Source organism: Malania oleifera, chromosome 6, assembly GCF_029873635.1.
Source record: "Malania oleifera isolate guangnan ecotype guangnan chromosome 6, ASM2987363v1, whole genome shotgun sequence".
In the NCBI taxonomy this organism is placed as follows: domain Eukaryota; kingdom Viridiplantae; phylum Streptophyta; class Magnoliopsida; order Santalales; family Ximeniaceae; genus Malania; species Malania oleifera.
Window position 1 is genome coordinate 75,942,976 of NC_080422.1, and position 20,238 is coordinate 75,963,213.

The following is a 20,238-nucleotide window of genomic DNA, read 5'->3' on the forward strand; positions in this document are numbered from 1 at the left end:
GTAACGAACTCGTTAATAGGCTTGTTAAGTTGGCCCAATCCCAAGAGTTCAATACTAGCCCAATTGCCCAAGGAGAAAGACACAAATTTTGGTCCAAACAAAATAGGTGGATGGAACTATTATTATCAAGTTATTTATAAATTTCAGCCCGAGCCCGAGCTCAAGCCCCAGCTGAGATTTTTAGTCTCGAGCCAAGCTCGAACTTTCTAAGCTCAAGTCAAGCCAAGCCCGAGCCCGAGCAAACTCTGACTCTACCAAGCCGAGCCTGAGCATACTGAAGCTTGGCTTGGCTCATTTGCAGCCCCAGCTGCATCATCTGCTAAACTTAACACCATATTATCCAAATGTTCCTATTTTTCAATCTCATTGACTAACTTCAAATTCTGGACATAAGGGGGTTGGCAAAATACCATCTCCTTTAAACTCCGCCACCTATTCCTCATCCCGACTGTTCTATGCTTCTTTATATAATGCTCTATCCCAAATAGGAATCCCTTCCAGTCTCATCATAGAAGTCTCATACACATGAGAATGACTAGCAGAATCCAAAAGAATTAGAGGCACTAAACTCAAAAAATTCGAACAATAAAAAGCGACTGTCACACTCAAACTTGCAATCAAAACGCTAATCTCTTCAGATTCATCCCTCATCACTTTCCCACTGAAGTTGGTCATCCCTTACACCCCTTCTCCACAACACCACTCCATGAAAATACTAGGTTTTCCACAAGAGAAAAACAGCCATCACTATTTCCTTAAAACTTTCTTAATGCGCAATACCGAACAAGGTCATCGTTCAAATTGTTTTTCAAGCATTTTTTTCAAGCCTGTACCAGACCAGCTGGTACAACTGGGTTCAACCGGAATCAATTACCAGTCTGATCAGGTCAGCCTCCTAAAAATGGATTTGATACAAACTGGTGTTGACCCGGTTGACCTGGACCGAACCGAACGAAACTAGTCTGAACCGGGTTGCAAGCGGATCAATCACATCTTGCTCTTAAAGAGAAAAAAAGAAAAAATTACGCTGAAATGTAAGGTTCCTGGGGGTTGAACCCAGGGCCTACTGTTTGCATAACTCAAAGCACGTACCACCATGCCCACTTTAGTTTGTGTTTGCATATGCAAAACTTTTACATATAACAACAACAACACCCACAAGATCACTGCAATTTTCAAATATTATTGTGTTTTTGACTAAATAATATAACAGTAAATTTTAAATAATATTTTCTTATAAAAATATGAAAAATAGTTGAAAGTTAAAAATTTTTAGAGATGGCTGTTAGAATTTATTTATGTCATTTTTTCATTAATTTGTTTATATATGTATATTTTATATGAAATTAGTTTACTTTAATTTTTATAATAATATTATACATATAATATTTGTACATTTGCACAAAAGATACGTTAATATACATTTATATCATGCTGACGTCACCATTTTGACCATTGGGTTGACCTGCGGTCCAACCTATCTAGGGGCTTTACTGAGCTAGTCACTAGTCCGGATTTTAAAACCATTTTTTCAAGTTCCATACATCACCTTAGCACAAGAATAATCCATGCTAGACCCATCTGAAACATGTTAGGCAGTATTGCACTCCTTCCAGTCTTTACATCTAAGATCCTACACCTTTTCAACACAGATTACCTCTGCAATTGGATTGCTGCTTGAGCATCACCTTCGCCAGTTTTCTTTTCTCCTATATCTGATTTTGCTTCATCCCAATTGAATGATCTTTCTCGCCAAGTAGAGCTCCATTGTCTTGAACCAAATCTGGTACTTACACTCTATTCCCTCCCTAATCTTAACTTGTTCGCCAACATGGTGCTTTTTATAATGAACCACAACAGACCCTCCACGATTGTTTTTGGTCTGACTCTTCATTACCTAGCATCCACCTGACATTTTACTATCCAACTGGTCTGGCGCTCGTCTACAACTACCATGAAGAAGATAATGATCATCTGTAAATTTTAATCCAAACCCAGCTTTACCATTTGACTTTAAAGTGGTTTTGATTTAGTCATTCAAAGCACCACGATGGGCCTCAACAAATTTAGCTTCACTAACATTTTCTCTTTAAACCCTTGATATTGAGCCTCAAGACCTCTCAAATGGGCAAAACCCTAGGCAATTCAGAATTGCAGAGCAAGTTAACTCGGATTAGTCAATTTAACATGTGGCCTAAATCCAACACAATCATGAAAAGACACATGCCTAGTCCAACCCATCATCTAACCCTCATGTCACGGTGCTACAATTCTTGTAACTATGACACGTGGCTTTGGCTCGTTTTCCCATGAAGGTAACTTTAATAAACATGGATTCGATTATGGATATAGTTTTAGAACGTTATAGTAACCTTGTGGTTGATCCAAACAATTACCATGGTAGCATTCACAAGCTAATATGTATAATCATTAGATCCATAATTGATTACTCATATGTGATCAGGAATGCTTCGGAGATGTTACTCTTGGGGGAACACCAGGTGAGCAACCAACCTCCCCTGGTATCCTATTGGGTATTAACTGAGCACCCTGAGGAGAGCTCAGGGGCAAGCTCTTGACGTCCTCAAGGGGTGTCTTGAACTTCCTCATGGGATTGGGAGCCACATAAATGACTCATTTGAGAATAAAGTCGCTCATCGCTCATTGCTTTCAACTCAGAAGTTACAATGTTTGCCCTTGTTGACCTTCAACTATACTCCTAGGCGATATCATCGGAGACCTAATTAGATTATCAAGGGATGCTGATCCTTTGTATATCTTACTCGAGTAGCGTATGGTGTCACTTCCCTTAGCTCTGGCTAGTGGGTGGTAAGTGATAGATACTCTAAAATGAGAATTGTACTAAGGGGATGAGAGTTATCCTTAGTGTTGGTGGAATGTGAACTTAACTCCCTATTGTTTGAATCACGATTCCTTAGTGACGACCTCAATTGGGACAAGGGATTCCAAGTCGTGAGACCTAACTACTATGTTTGGTATTAGAGTGTTTCCATGGATGAGGATGAGTACGGCTGGGCTAGGCAGGACCTGGTGTAGTCTTGTCGCCGCAAAGGCATGACTCCGTCGCTCTTTAGGCAAGTGTGATTCCTTGTGGCCTTGGAATTATGCATGTCCGTGATAGCTTAACCCTCACAACCTCCACCAGCTGCCAATTGCCTTTCTCTGCAGATCTTCTTCGTTTTTCATCTTCTCCTACTCGTGTACTCTTTAACACTTTGCCACACTTCGCACATAGACATTTGTCATCTTTATCCACAACTTCCTTCCAACATCAATATCCACATATGCAGTGCAAAGCAATTGCCATTCACCTTTATTGCTTGTTACTTCCACCATTAATGAAAGTCCTTGCACAAAAGTCCTCCATGGAATAAATACAAATAACAAACCCTAATTCCAACCTAACCCTAATTTCAAAAATTTACACTCATTTGTCAACCTAATCCCCCATCTAGTAATCAACCCTCCAAAATCGTGTTTACCAAAAAAATCTACCCCCAAGTTCCAATCGAACATTGAAGATAGAACATCTGAGAACCATTTTGCTGCCGCAAGAGGGAAAAATAAAAAATAAAATAAAATAAAATACCACCCTTCTCCACTTTCTCGGGTCACAAATTGAAGGATTTACTCCCAACCTGGATAATTTACTAGAGGCATCCTTGTCTCAAAGCAATCGATAGCCATGATCAAGCAAAATCAAGGAGGAAGAGAGAACCTTCAAGAGGAGAGAAGAGAGAGAATGTGCAAACATGTTCTGGTTGACACCATATGTCATACAATCAACCATATTCATGTAGATCTTCTTATTCTCATCTCAACAGTCTGTCCATTCATTTTCACTTGATAATCAATGTGGAAGGCTAAAATTGCTTAAAAGGTGAGGGCTTTTGAGCGGACCAATGGAGTTAACACCAACAATATGCTGCAGATTTTAAGACAATATGTAACTTGCTTTCCTAATGTTTGAGTTATGTGTTATGCTAGTAATGCAGATCATGCTCATTCATTGCCCAGTCACCTAGTGCTAATGTAACAAACTTTTTGGTTTATTGCGAGTGTAGGGTATGGGTTTATCCTCATTCTTTGAAGGTTCTTCGGTTTACTGATTTTAGAGGCTTTGGAAGGCAAAGGAATGTGATTTCATTGTGTCAGTGTGCAGCTTTTGCAGTTATATGGGTACTTTGGCCCGAGACAAATGCCTGGATTTTCAAGCTCATGGTTCATTTGTACATTTGATTTAGGACAGGATTGTTTTTTTTAATTCACTTCCATATTGGTGTTCTCTAGAGGGTGTTTTGGCAGTACACCTTTCTCCAATATCCAGCAAGATTGGTTGGCTCTATTAGCTTAATTTTGTTTTTCTTTTTGTAATAGTTTCCTTTCATCTTTGTTCCTTCATTTTTTGAAGATATTTCATCCTCTTTGAACATTATTCTATCCTAATGAACTTCTTTTTATATCTGAATAATAATAAAGAAGGCATTTACTTCCTAGGAAAAGAACATATTCATAAAATACATATCCTTATTTACAAAAATTTCTTTCTATCCTAACTAATTAAGCTTGACCACAAAAATGCAATCTCCAAACTCCACAATCAACACGAGACCATCATCCACCTTTCTCACAACATCAACCTAAAGTCTGATGTCCTTGCCTCTATCCCCTCACATATTCTTGACAATTAGCACATGCTCTGCACATGCTGCACACGCACCATCTAAGCTATGCATCAATATAATTAGACATTGATTTTTATACACATTTCATAATAAGATAAAAACAGAATATAAAAAACAAATAAATAGGCACACAAGCTAAGGGAACCATAAGAGCAAAGAAACTAACACAGTACTAGATCAACCTTTATATCTCGCTGATTTCCTGGAAAAAGATACAAGCAAAATATCTCTCTTTGATCAAAATCATGCATGGATGGTGACTGCAAGAGGACACCACCAAATATATGACTTGATGATACCTAGAAAAACACACAATACAAGCAAGAAGCACATTTAACAAATAAGATCGGAAATAGTCTCCACAGTGTGTGTGTGTGTGTGTGTGTGTGTGTAGCCTAGAATCTTTCATAGAATGAGGGCATGTAAATGCCATAAATGCAAAACAACGGTAGATGTGAATCTGAGCATTACATTATATGAGAAAGTGAAGTCTGTACTGGACCATGTAAGAACTTCCGATTCATACAAATAACCTAATTTTCCTGCTTGGCGTTTGATTTCCTGCAATATCAAAAAATTGTTTTTTCAGTTCATCCATCAAACATCAATCCAGAAGTTCAGCAGAACTTTAATTGAAAATGCACCTTCAGAGGATGACTAGTTGCTCTGCACAAAACTTCTGTTCCAATACCAGAATTTACATTCAACTGGATCTTCTCTTTTTTGGAAATTCTCTTTCCAGCTGGGGTGACATACTCAGGGAAACTAAATGGTATTTCTAGAGAGAACTGCTGATTGCAATATAATAGTTTTTGAGACCAACTAGCTTTAATTGAAAGATTGGAACCCCCGTCAACCTTGAATTGTAAGCAAATACACATATTTTAGTAGAAAAGAGAATAAAATATATAAACAGTGATAGTGATCAGGAACAATTCAATAGGTAGTTACCTGCGGTATAGTTAAAGTAAAAACATGACATTTTAGAAAGCCTCCATTTTCCAGTTGGGCCACCTTTTCAATATTTTCTTTGTCTTCCATGGCGATCAGTTGAGTAGAATATGATTTTCTAGGAATGTCAACCTCAACACCTAGAATTGAACCCTGTTAGCCAAAATAATGTATTACTTGAGAACCCCCCAAAAAAATCCAGCAAAGCTCAAAGCCTTACAACAAAGAAAACATAACAAATAAACATAAGTTGGAGCATAACCAAACCATCAACAACAAGAATAAATAAGAGATTGTGCTTGCATGTATTTAAATGTGTATTAACTCTAGAAGGAACAAGCAAAATATTAACCCACAGTACAAAGATGTTGGCCTTGTGAGTCCGATCTCTGTTTTGATGCTAGCAAACCACCAGTATCTTATGTGTGCATTTAGTGTGTGAACAGGTTATCATTTCAGCACAAACATAAGATACCGCAAAATGGAAGCCAACAGGGACATAAAGCTCACACACTCCTAGCGAATTTCATGGAAAATGAAGAGCAAAAGAAGAAGACATTCTGATTTTAATTTGTACTGCATTTATTTTTATTATTTGGCTTATAATAATGCATGCATCTACATAATATGGTTATTTGCTCAGACAGGACCATAGATTGACCATAAGGAGCTACAGGACCGTAAACTAACCTTAGGGTTCATCTTCGGTCAACCTTACCGATGTCGGATTTTTGAGGTTAACTCTCAAAGACCATAGATTAACTTTAGGTCCCTAAACATCACATGAAAAGTCTCCTATAACTTAGAAATTATAATTATGTGAACAGAGGTGACTTTAAATGTCAATCAGGACTGAAATGCACACTTTTAATGTGTTTGGTCGACCGAAACCAAACCTTCATAGAAGCTTCAGTCGACCGAACCTCCCAGGGTCAACTGTTGACCATTCAGTCGACCATTTTTAAATGAGCTTGCACTGCTCGGTCGACCAAACTGGCACGTGAGTGATTCCCAATGCCTTGGTTGACCGAACCTCTAGTTGTTTGACCTGGTCGACCGAACCTCAAAATTTGGTCAACCGAACTTGCCCTGGTCGACCGAACCTCGGAGGGTTCAAAATCGCCTTAATATGGTCGACCAAAACCTTAGTTCAAAAATGCCCCAATCGACCAAACTTAGTGATATGGTTGACCGAATTTCAAATATGATTGACCAAAACTCTTGGGTTAGAATTTTTTAAAAGCGCTAAAACGTCATTAACTTTTAAGTAAACTTTTCCAAAATACCGAACGTGTCCCCAACGGTCATAATTTTTAGAAAATCTATAAATACCCTCTCATTACTCCAGATTAGCCACTTTGATTAACTCTAAAATTTTCTCTAAACCTTTGTTAATCAAAGTTCCCCCAAACCATTTTTTATTGAAAAAATCATTTCTTTGGGGTATATTTTTATCAAATCTCTTTCACTCTCTTTCCATTTATTTATTTCAAAATTTATTTTGAAGGAGAGCATATTTATTTTGGGCATTTATTCTATATTCATTTACATTTACTCTCATTTGCATCTTCATTTATTAAAATCATTTTTTAGAGTAGCCTTAAGATTTCTTCAGGTTAATTTTCTTGATAAACATTTTTTGGAAGAAATCCTTTATTGCACAAATATTTTTCTTGAGCTTAAACTTCAACTTCTTTAAACATTTTTATTAGCGAAAATCTTTGTTGGAGAACATAATAATCATTTTGATATTTTCATATGTTTTATTTGTGCATTAATTATTTAGATAAACACCCTTCACTCTACTGAACTTAACTCATATCATATTAGAGTGCATGTATTGAGCTATACTGTTGTACATCATCTGCTTAGTATAGAAGTGTTGTCTTTGTACACAAATTTGATTGAATATCAGTTGTATTACAGACGTGTGGTCGAAAGAGGGAGACTCGCCCTATGAATAGTCCTAGATTTGCTTAGACCCGGTTAGGAAAGCACCGGATTGGTTCAGACCCGGTTAGGAGAACTAGGAGATGCACCCTCCTGGGAAAGTGTGCAAGGTGTTGGCTCCACCCGGTAAGTGAGCTAGGGAATGTCCGCCCCAAAAGGACATTGTAAACAGTTTCTGCTCCACCCGTAAGTGAGCAGAGTTAGTAGAATCCTTAGAGGGTATGTCCAAGGCAAGGACGTAGGCTGATTTGGCCGAACCTCGATAACAAATATCGTGTATCTCTCTCTTCCTATATCATTTTAATTTCCGCACTTAAATTTCTATACGTGTATGCTTGTTCATTTACTGTTACAATTATTTGCACACAGTTAAATTAAATGAGATATACTGCACATGTATATGCCTGCACTCATGGTTTAATTATTTTACACACGTTTGTATTATGAATGGGATATGATTTGTGATGAATCGGAGAAATGTTTAAATTAGCCAAGAGGTTTTTAAAACCCAATATACCCCCCTTTGGGATCATACCAATTCCAACAAAAGAAATTTTAGATTTTAATCACCAGTATATAGAAGAACGAATGAAGGAAGAAAGCAAATATTGCGACAAGAAAAAGTTATGACTAGGAAATATTGCCTCATAAAGAAACTGCAAAAACATATATAAACATATATTTTAAATAAGTAATGGATGCATTGTCGGAAAAAACAAGATGATGGAGGGCCACCAATAGAGAGTTTTAGGTCTTATATTGTAGCTATAGCTTTAGAAATTAAGATTTACATTTTAGCTTGGAAAATTTTGGTTATTTTAGAAGTTAAGTTAATTTAGGGTTATGTTGTGTCTTTTGACTATTTTGGAGTTATTTTGTAAATGTTTTCTTTAGTTGTATTTTGAGTGTATAAGTACTTTGTTTGTGTATTGTCATAGACAGTAATCACATTTGAATCCAAAATTCAAACTTGTTTTGCTCTCTTTCATGAATCCCTCTCCCTCCCCTCCTCCTTCCACCATCTCCCTTCTTCTTTTTTCTTCTCTTTCTCCGTCTCCTCTATTTCTCTCCTTATTTCCCTCTAGGAGTACCCCCCTTGCTACTGTTTCTGCTTCATCCTTACCACTGTTTCTTATTCTTCCTTCTTCCTCCTCCCATCTTTCTTCTTCTTCCCTACTCTCTATATTTCTATCCCTTAATTATGTATTGTCTGTTTCTAAATCTGTTCACAAATTCACATCACAGGATCTCTGTTTCTTATTTTTTGAAACAATGGTGTCCGAGGCCCCTTGGACATTCGATTAATCCACTAGGATAATAGGTCCGCCCTTTATCCTTCTCTAGTTAAATATCAAGGTATTATCTTAAATGGAAAGTTATAACCCATAAGACTTGAACCCTGATATTTTAACCAAGAGAGCCTTGAGTTTACCAACTGAGCCACCCTTAGGGAGCATAACAGGATCTCATGTTAAAAGCCACATCTTGAACAAAACTAGACCTAGAAACCAAATAGGAGAATTTTTTTTTCTCATAACCCTTAAGAGTGGATTAACAAAATGAAGCAACTTAACCATTTAAAGGCATGGCAGTACTCATGGATGCATAATAAAAAATGTGTTGCATGGACTACCAAACGCATTACATGGATTTCAGGTTCATTTAACACATTCACACACAATATATTTTAGTTAAGTGTGATCACAAGTCATTAGATATGTATGGTCAACACAAGTCAAATTTTATGCAATTTAACCCAAAAAGTCACAGTGCATATTAGATAAATAAGTTTCAATAGAGGCACTGTGCAGACACATGAATAATAGTGCCTTAAAACAATAGAACTAATCAGCAACCAAATGATCTTTTTCTGATCATAGAATTGCAAATACTGAACTGCGCTGCCAAGCACGGAGCCTACTGCATAAACAGGACTATCCAACAGTGACAAAAGAACATATCAAATATCAAACACCAAACATCAAACATCATTAATATTATTTCCCTTCATTAAGATATTATCTAGTGCTGTCATGAAACACAGTTAAACATGAAAGTGCATTGGAGGGATTTAGAAGTTGGATTAATTCAAATTTTAGTGCCTATGGTGCTCATCTTACAACTGATCTGTCATGGGAGCGACTTATCAGGCAAGAGTTCTCCAAGTTGATTTCACTGTGGCCATATTTTTGTTCATTTTTCTCTTAAGCTTTTCACCTTTCAAGATCAAATCATATCAGCCATTGGGCACACATGACATGTGCAATAAAAGACTAAACGATACTAGCCATTGGGCACATACATTAGATAAATATTATATAGTTTTATTTAAATTTTAAAAAAACTAATTAATTCTTTAGATTTTAATCTACTTCTATAAACTAATTAAATTCTTTCCTAAGTCTGCAACAGTTTCTCTCTAACCCAAATGAATAATTGTAAGTTCCTAGGCAATTATGGCCAGACAATAGCAAATTTTTAAAACAAAATTTAAAATGAATAGAGATTTTAGGATGTGATACAATGGCTACCAAAGAAAGACTTACAGTAGTTATGAATTAGCTATGAATTAATAGAACAATTATATATTATTTATAAGCAGTTATCGGTTAGTCATATGAGAAGTAATATTTTTGAACATGTTACAAGCTTTATTACTCAATCAATATTTATACAAGAATATTTTAAGAAATAAAGAGTGGGAATATTGCAGGAAAATCCCTTTTTATATGTAGAAAGTAGATAGGTTGTCTAATACTTCCAAGCTATCATTTTCAACTCCAGATTAGTACGAACCTTTCTCCTATGATGGAAGAACAAAACTCATTTATCCTCTAGAACTGTATCCCCATGGACACCGGACCAGAAGAAAACTTTACAAGAACCAGCCAATATCACACATAGCTTAAGCAACAAGCATGTGTTGAAAACACCCAGATGCATCCCCCACTATTTTGGACTACCAATTTTAATTCCCACAATATAGCATAGTTCTAGTGTAAGAAGCAGCTATCAACAGAGGCCTATTTGCCCTCTCAGCTGAAGCGCTGAACTACGTCACACTGATTCACAAGTGGAATAGGGTTGAAATAAAATAGCTATTATACAAAAATGAATTATTTCTATTAAAAAAAAAATTGTACTATTTTAAGATATATAGACACCCAAAAAACGGTGATAAAATCATAAAATTCTAACCAATATTTTGCTTTTGAAAGTATATTCGTGAAAAAAATATTAAATAATTATGTTTATTTTTGATTTTTTGTGGAATAACGATAACTTTTTATAAACTGCATTCATTTATGAACAAAACAAACAGGAAAAGAAAAACAGAGCGACGAGACTAATAGAATTCAAAAACGACGACTTCAACTAATCCAAATTATAACTTTATCCAATAATTAACTTTATCATGAATGACGACTCCAACTAATGCAAAATTCCAATTTTACCCGAAAATTTCAACTTTTTTTGACGAACACACCTGCTCGCCCATAGGAATTGCAATGCGACAATCGCACTCCCGGCTTCCCATCACGCAATGGACTCGCCAGGAACCAGTCATCCTCACAAACGCCGTGTCCAAATAACAATCCACTTCCAAAGCAATCTCGTTCATCTGGAGCGGAATCAGAGCAGGCGGATCGCACCGCCCGTGCACGTGAGGCTGGTAGCTCGGAATGTCCGGGTTGTCGACTATCGCCGGATCGAATACCACCGCATATACCATTGGCGCGGCCGGCAGATACGACTCCGACGATTTCTCCATCGTCCGCCGCTTCGGCGGTGACACCGACCTGTCCTTCCCGAAGTATATCCGCTTCGACAGCTTCAGGCCGTCCTCGACGCCCTTCGAGAAGTCGTCGTCCATTAGCGAAACGTCGGCCGCGGGAACGAGTCCGGCGAATGAAACGACGGGAGCTCGCCTGTGGAGATTGAGGTTGGTATTTTCAGAGGGAGAGGGAGAGAGCCCGTTCAGGAGAATGGCTTCGGAGCGGGGTTTGGTTCACGTGGGTATGCTTTTCTGTTTTTGAAATTTAGGTTTGTAAGAAAGGGTAGGGCTGGATAATAATAATAATAATATTATTATTATTATTATTACATTTTTAAATGCCAGCGAATAATTAATTCAACGAGTAACGATTGTTCCGCACGTTGGCAATTGGCTTTTTTATTTGTATTTATTTTTTAAAAAATTTATTATATAAAAATAAGCAATATTTCAAAAAATCCAGATGGTATTCTAATTGAACCGCCCGTCGGTTATCCATGGGAGTAGGAGCAAAACTTTCTAAATATTAAATTCAGTCCTCATTTAATTTTCTAATACGTTGATAATTAAGAAAGTTAGTGCATAAGACTAAATTTTAAAATTAGTCAAAGTATCCTCTTGTTTTAATTATTTAAAGATAATGTGATTGAATAGTTTAATTAATAATTTTATTTATTATATAACGTGCATTTTTTAGCTTATCATGTGATTGTCATGCTTATATTTTTAACATAACATATCTTACATACCCAACAAAGGCTCAAGTCCTTTTATGGTTTGGATTCCTATTCTTTCACGTTGAAATATTTTGAATTGGATTTTTTTTTTTAATTGTTTTCTTGTGATAACATAGTTAAGGGTCCTATACCCAGGTAATGTGAAGTTTTAGGGTTATATAAAGAAAAAAGCCCTTTGGCAGGCTCAAAGGGATATATGAGTGTTGTAGGGTAAAATTAGCAGGGTTGCTTCTTCGACTTCCGCTGACTTGAAAGGGGAAGAGAAGAAAGGCTTGGAGGACCCGGGGTAAACTTCGATGGATCACTCCGATGCCTAAGTAAGAAAAATGTTTTTAGAGAAACTGAATGCAACAGTAGAATGAGTTGAATGACTTACCTTAACCTTTTCCTTGCCCCCCTTCTTATAGGAGTTAAGAGTTGACCCTTTGGGTGATTTGCCTTTATTGCGAGGGGCTTTAATTACTCACGAGTCATAAAGTGTTCACGCACATCACTCAAACATTTAAGTCATTGGCGTAGATCTCTCCTCCTCTTTATTAAGCTGGAGTTGATTGCTCTCGTCAGATTGTTTGACTTCTAGTGGGGACCACGGGTCAGGTATTGTCTTGCTCTTATTGGCTAGTTTATTTTGGGCATATCAATGAGGAAAACTAGTTGGCCAAGATGATGGTCACCTCTCACTAGTTATAATCTCAAAACATAGTATAATCAAAGTTTGTTCTGGAAAGGTCTTGCAACTATTGATGATCAAAATGTGATCAGTGTTTTTAGATGAATGCTTGTTATGATTAGTGCTAAAATGACTTTCGTGTGACTTGGGTTTGATGAAGCATCCAATCTTATATGAACCTTTTGACAATCAGTATACTTACCTCAATGTGAGGTTGATCCCATTCTAGGTTTTTGAAAATAAAATAGATAGGTTCAACTTCGGACAACGATGGTTTTTTTTTTAAGGATAGTAAGACGGTGGTCATTCGTAATCTCAAAAATCCAACTGCTCATTTTGTGGAGTGTCATGGTCCCATTTGTGCTAAGTAGTGTTCAAAATGACGGATAAAATGAATGTTTATGGGATGTGCAGAGAATGTGGTTTGGATATGAGATGAATAAAAATGTGACTTTTTATGCAAGTTATTTGTCATCCCTTTAGCTCACATTTAACTTGAAATTACACTATAATGAATGGAAATATTTCAAGAAACAAATTACCATTAATTTCAAAAAGGTTGGTATATAAAGTTGTCATTATAGTCCAACACATAGACCTTAAAATGGAATACTGAAGGGTAAAAAGCAAAAATATTTTATGGACCTTAGCAAGTTTGAAGCCTTCAAGACTAGTTATGGAAGAAGGTTGCTTTCCATATGGAGCTTATCGCTTGATTTCTGATTTACTCCTTCAAACTTGAGCAACCCTCCATCTCTAAGCTTGAGAATTTGAAATTTCAGCCTCCAACAATTCTTAATGAAATAACTAGGAGCCCCCATACGAAATTTGCATGACTTACGCAGATTGAATCCTCTCCAAGAGTTGGCAATACAACTAAGCGTATGGAATGGGAACAAGGTTAATGTTCACTTACTCCTTTTCTGGTGGAGGGTTGGTGGGAGCAACATTGGTAGAGGCAGAATTTGCAAACACATTCGGTTGATTTAACAGGACTTGATGGGATATCACATTTGAGGGATAGGGCATTTGTAGTCGATAACAAGGTGCATTATATGGGGGATATTAAAGAGAATATGTTGAAGGGGTATTAATTGATTGCCTAGAAGATTGGCTAGAAAAACCTTGAGCAATCATTTTAACATCACCTTCTTTCTTCTTTTTTCTTCCTTTTTCTTCTTTTTTTGAAAGAATGACTTTTTCTTTTGTGTTCTTTTGAGATCCACTTAGTGATGGGGATCCGCATGCCTTATCCCTTTCTTTTGCATATATGGTAACACGTGGACGACCTCTCGATGTCCACTCCTTTGTCGGCATGGTAACACATGGACGACCTCCCAATGTCCACTTTAGTTCATGATTATTTTGTAGGTACACATGGGATTTGAAGACTATTGATGGATGACTTTTATGATGAAAGACTTTAACTATTATTTTTCTTGGATTTGTATTGCTTGGGCATTTCATTTCAAGATTAGTAAGTCCTTGAAGACTCAAAGTGAAGTGTTGAAGCAAGAAGATCCATGTGGGCCCCACACAGTCTTGTGGGCCTCACACGGCTCCAATGGGTCCCACGCAAAATTGACTTTCTTTTGACTTATGTCTTTGTGTTTAATTTGAATGTTGCAAGTGTGTGTTAGTGAGTTGTGTTAGTATTTAGTGTGTCTAGTAAGTTGAAGTCATTAATGTGTTAGTAAGTTATGTGTATTTATTTTCTTGTCTCCCATGCTTATGGAATTGTTAGTTGTTTATTGTCTTGTCCCCTATCCTAACTTAGTAAGTTGATGTCTTGTCTCCCCCACCCCCTTGCTAAGTATATATATGTTTTGTATCATTGTAAGAAAAAAACTAAGGTTTGATTATTGAATATTTAAAGGAATTTCCTTTGTTGAGCTTGAAAAACTTGTCCAATCATTTTGATTGTGTAGTGTGAGGCTACGCGTTCTCTCCGGATATCAAGTGGTGAGAAACCACTCTATCCAGCGATACCATCACCCCCCCTCCCTCTCACCCTCACGGCCACCCATCAAAACACCCACACAGCCACTTCTCCCTACACTCCATAGTTGCGTTTATATTGGTGTTTCAAAGCTTGTTCGAAGGACTTACAGCGTGGTCTAAACTCATGTTGAATAGCGTCAAGTCATCCAAAAAATCTCTTGGTAAATTCAGTACTTGTTTGAATCCTTGCTTTATATTGTGTAAGCCTTTGCTTGAAGCATGAAATTTCATATTTGATAAGCCATTTGAATCCTTAGAATTCAAAATTGTCACTTGCTAGTTAATATCAATTGTATGAATATTAGTTTGTTAATTTAGAACTTGCAATCTTGACTTTGAAATTAACATCTTTGCACATAAAGCTTGATTCCTTGATAAGTAACCAGACTTATTTTCTGGACAAAATCGTACACCTTTTCAAAAATTTGATAACATGTGAAATGTCACATAATTTATGGTATTTATGTTTGGTTAATTAAATTCTTAAATTAAAGTGTTTGAGTGTGTGTGCTTGTGTGAGAGTTAAACCGTAGGACTAGGCCAACTATCCCCGTCCTACATGTAATGACTTGAAAATTCATACCATATATATACATTACTGTGATACCCCTATATTATCTATTACAACATCTCAGGCCCCAGGTGGGCACAGAGGAAATTCTTGTTCACAAGATAGTATTCCTATGCAACAGAAAACATAAAGTTATACACTTATATTTACAATACCAGAATTCAGTAATTTCTCAAACATTAATACATACATATCTACCCAAAAGTCCTCCACCAGATCCCCTATATGCTACTGATAAATAGATCTCCCCAAAACCACCTACCCTTCTGATAGGGCAGTATAACTATCCCCTCTACCTCCGAGTCTGATCTGCTCATCTAATTGGATCACCTGAAATATGTTAAATTATTAGGGTGAGACAACTCTTAGTAAGAAGAAATATGTTATTACCAATGTGTGAAACCTGAGTTTACATGAATAATATACTGATATATAATTGAAACTAAGATAGCATGTAAAATAATATATAGTATAACTCACACCTATGTGACTTAAAATACAATTGTAATATCTGAGCTATTTATTTGTTTATACTTCTAGTTTTATAATATATTTGTCATTATTCTATAAATCTGTATACATATAAATAACTATTAAAACTTCCCTGGAAAATCGTATGTCAGGATTTACCCCATATGACTGGTTGTGCGGCCCGTAGGTGGGACTAAACACTCGTTAGCCTACCAGTGCTAGTCTAACTATATGCATAAACATGTCTGTAGCACGAAATGCCCACTCCACCTGGTCCGGATGCTAGGGAGCACTCTACACTACTGTGGCATAATCGGTTGTTCTATACTTTATCTGAGATGTATGGTTGCACTCTGAACTGAAATAGCTACGGTACCGTGCTCTAATATTGATTTGATTCATCAAGGTCTAATATTGTATAATACTATTCTCTGTATATATCTTACTGTTTCTTCATGATTCCAAAATAACCATAACAATGTAAAATTGATCTGAATATACTGTACTATTTGAGGTGAAATATATGTAACATCAGATATGTATGATCTAGAATATATGAACTGAATAAATTGTAATATCTGAGTGTTATGGTTTTGTCATTTTGGAAATCATGGTATTATGTGAATACTGTAAAATATAGTATTTTTCATGATATACATATAAACAGGTAATATTCCATAACTGGTAAAAATAGTTGTATCATATTTGAATAAAACATGATTTATCTTAACATAGCTTAACATACTAAATTTCTCTACTGTAAAAATCATCTTATATAACCATATCATACTTGAATTATTATCCAGGATAAATGTTTAGTTAGCTGTCGTCATGTCTTACCCCCCACATGATAGGGTTGTGCGGCCCGAAGGTGGGACCTAGCAATGGCTAGTCGACCATGCTAAGTCAAACATAGGTCTGTAAGTACGATGGGCCTATTCAACCTATGCCAGAATACCAAGGGAACTACGACACTCCCATAAAACCACATCGATTGCCATCTCCCACACTCTACATAAAATTGTGTGGTAGCACTAACATATTTATAATCATAAACATATAGCTACGGTACCGTGCTTCATAAAACTGAACTAAACTATCCAGGTTCTGATAACATATAATACATTCCATAATAAACATAGTTGTATCGTATTTCAGAGTAATATCTGACGTGAATGTATTTCATGATTTCTTACATATCATACATAATCTTGCATCAACGCCGACAAATTCCATAACATAAAAATCACGGCATTTACATCGGCATATTTCATAACATGTAATCACGGCATCTGCGCTAATATATCATATCATATATATCACGACATCTGCGCCAACATAAAACATAATATATTGAATCTTGATATTTCTGTACTGTTTAACATAATGTTTCAAAACCATAGTTCCTGTGCAATTTTATGGTTTTTATGAAAACTGCCATTACTTGCTTATCTTGGAGAAATCATAATATTTCAAATTAACATAATTTTCATGAAAATAACATACTCATGCCACACAAATGTACATAGTCTTATAAACTTATAATTTATTCTAAAGTCATATTTCCATATAAAATGTGTTAAAATCATTTCCCTATTCGACAGCAATATTACCAAACATAATTCTATATCATACATATTTTCCTAGAAATAAATGCTATTTAATTCATAATAATTTCATGAAAAGTACTGACTTAATTTATCCTCTTACCTGACTCACTGAAAAACCCACAAAATACTCCAAACTTGCACCTGTGTGTTCCCCAGCTCAACACCCTAAAATTGCATTTTTCCCAAACAATAATACAGTATTATTCTACCTAAAGCATTCTCCTTAGTCCAGAAACACCAAATAACTTATAAAGCCTAAAATAACCAACTTACCCAGATTTTGGAATGGTGCCCAATTTAGCCTAACCAACAATCCACTCCGGCAGACTTGAAGAAATATTCCTAAGAGTAGTGTGGTGGCTTCTAGTCGTCGAATCGGCAAAAATCGAAGTCAGAAATCTAGAGAGAAGGTAGAGGGAATGAAAACTTAGAGAGAGAAAATCCTTTTGCATAAAAATCTCACTGAAACCCTAAGCTTAGGATATTTATAAAACACAAATTTGTCGATGAGACACGTCACCTCGTCGACGAATCCATGAAGAGAGTTTGTCGACGAGCACTTACTCCTCGTCGATGAATTTCATGCCCTGAAAACAGCCCTCTCAGTAATTTCTCGTCGACGATACATGCGTCCCCGTCGACGAGTCCAAAAGGCCTACTCGTCGACGAGCACTCTGCACTCGTCGACGAGACCTTGATGAAACCCTTTTTAAAATTCTTTTTCTCTCCTTTCCTTTATTATTTAATTACTATAATTCTTCAAGTCTCTACATTCTCCTCTCCTTATAAAATTTCATCCTCGAAATTAACTATCTATATTGAACACCGTCCTTTGAGGTAAAATGGGCAACTTATTTTATTACTTACCCTCACTTATGACAGCGGAATACCGCGATTATATTCAGGGTTATGGGAGATTACAAATACATAAAATAAAATTTTTTCCAAAACCAAAACACTACCTACCAATAGAAAATTATTACATGTACTTAACTAACCTGCATAAAATAAACTTAAATTACTTACCTATATCCTCCCTGATTACCGCTGGTACTCACTAAATAAGTGCGAATATTTCTGTCGTATTTTTTCCTCAAGCTCCCATGAAACTTTTTCCACCGCATGATTCCTCCACAGGAATTTTACTAATGGAATTTTCTTATTACGCAATTCCTATTCTTCTCTGTCTAAGATCTGCACTAGTATCTCTTCATAGACCAGTGATTCTATGAGTTCTATCCCTACATAACTGACTATGCAAGAGGGATTTGGGATGTATTTTTTCAGCATAGAAACATGAAATATGTCATGTATTGTGGATAGAACTAGTGGTAAGACTAGCTGGTAGGCAACTGACCCCACTCTCTCAAGTATCTCGAAAGGGCCAATAAACTTAAGACTCAGCTTACCCTTCCTCCTAAACCTCATAGTACCTTTTAGTGGCGCTATTTTCAAAAATACATGGTCTCCTACTTCAAATTCCAATTTTCGGCGGTGATTATCTGCATAGATTTTCTGTCGATTTTGCGCTGCACTGATTCTTTCTCTAATAAGCCGGACTTTATTGTATGCTTGCTGCACTATTTCTGGTCCCAAAACTTGCCTCTTACCTACCTCATCTTAGTATAAAGGAGAGCGACATCTCCTACCATACAACACCTTATAAGGTGTCATGTCGATGCTGGTCTGATAGCTGTTATTGTATGCAAATTCTATCAATGGCAGATACTGGGTCCAACTACCCCCAAAATTTAGCACACATGCCTGTAACATATCCTCTAATATCTAAATCATCCTCTCTGTCTGCCCATTTGTTTGAGGATGAAATGTCGTATTGAATAACAAATGAGACCCCAGAGCCTTCTACAAGCTCCTCCAAAGCCGTGACGTTAAACGTGGCTCCCGGTCTGATACTATAGACACTGGCACATCATGTGATCGTACTATCTCTTGAATATATATATTTGGCCAGTCTGTCCATGGAGTAGTTGATCTTGATAGGGATAAAGTGAGCGGTCTTTGTCAGTCGATCAACGACCACCCAAATAGCATTATGCCCCTCTCGTACCAGTGGTAAAACCGTCACAAAGTTCATAGAAATGTGATCCCATTTCCACTCCGGGATATAAAGTGGCTGTAGCTGGCTTGCCGACCTTTAGTGCTCAACCTTAACCTTTTGGCACGTTAAACACTACTGCATAAACTCAGCAATTTCTCTCTTCATACTGCTCCACCAAAAATACTCTCGCAGATCCCTATACATTTTAGTGCTACCTGGATATACCATGTACAAGGACCTGTGAGCCTCCTCAAGGATCATCTTTCTGATATCCTCATTTGTAGGCACACACAATTTGGTATGAAACCTCAGAGTTCCATCATCTAAAATACTGAACTCCTCTCCCTGTCCGTCCTGCATCATCTATAATAACTCCATCAACTCTACATCATTCTTCTGGGCCTCTTTAATCTTTTCCCGTAGTGTAGGCTACACCACCAGGTTGGCAATAAATGCCTGGTAGTCACTTTCTATTAACTCCACACCAAGCCTCTCCAAGTCCATTTAGATCGGGCACTGAATAACTGTTGCTAATTGTACTGTTTCCCTTGATTTTCGGCTCAAAGCATTAGCCACCATATTAGCTTTACCTGGATGGTAACTGATGGTACAGACATAATCCTTGATGAGCTCAAACCATTTTCTTTGCACATATTCAACTCCTTCTATGTAAAGAACTACTTTAAACTTTTATTATCTGAAAATATTTCACATCTCTCTTCGTACAGATAATTCCT

General features: G+C 36.7%; 1 protein-coding gene across 2 annotated transcripts in view; it reads right to left on the reverse strand.

The window, feature by feature from the left end:
- The window catches only part of LOC131157597 (uncharacterized), a 36,038-nt gene extending 24,388 nt beyond the window's left edge, over positions 1 to 11,650 (reverse strand). Inside the window, exons 1-5 of one of the 2 annotated variants that reach the window (XM_058111880.1) lie at positions 11,095 to 11,650; positions 5,658 to 5,810; positions 5,351 to 5,563; positions 5,178 to 5,267; positions 4,889 to 5,005 (exon numbers count right to left, since the gene is read on the reverse strand). In XM_058111880.1, the coding sequence (XP_057967863.1) occupies positions 4,889 to 5,005; positions 5,178 to 5,267; positions 5,351 to 5,563; positions 5,658 to 5,810; positions 11,095 to 11,481 (960 nt within the window). In that variant the 5' untranslated portion in view covers positions 11,482 to 11,650. Of the gene's footprint in view, positions 1 to 4,888; positions 5,006 to 5,177; positions 5,268 to 5,350; positions 5,564 to 5,657; positions 5,811 to 11,062 lie in introns of both variants that reach the window. The other variant, XM_058111881.1, reaches the window with a different exon arrangement.
- Positions 11,651 to 20,238: the final 8,588 nt, after the last annotated feature.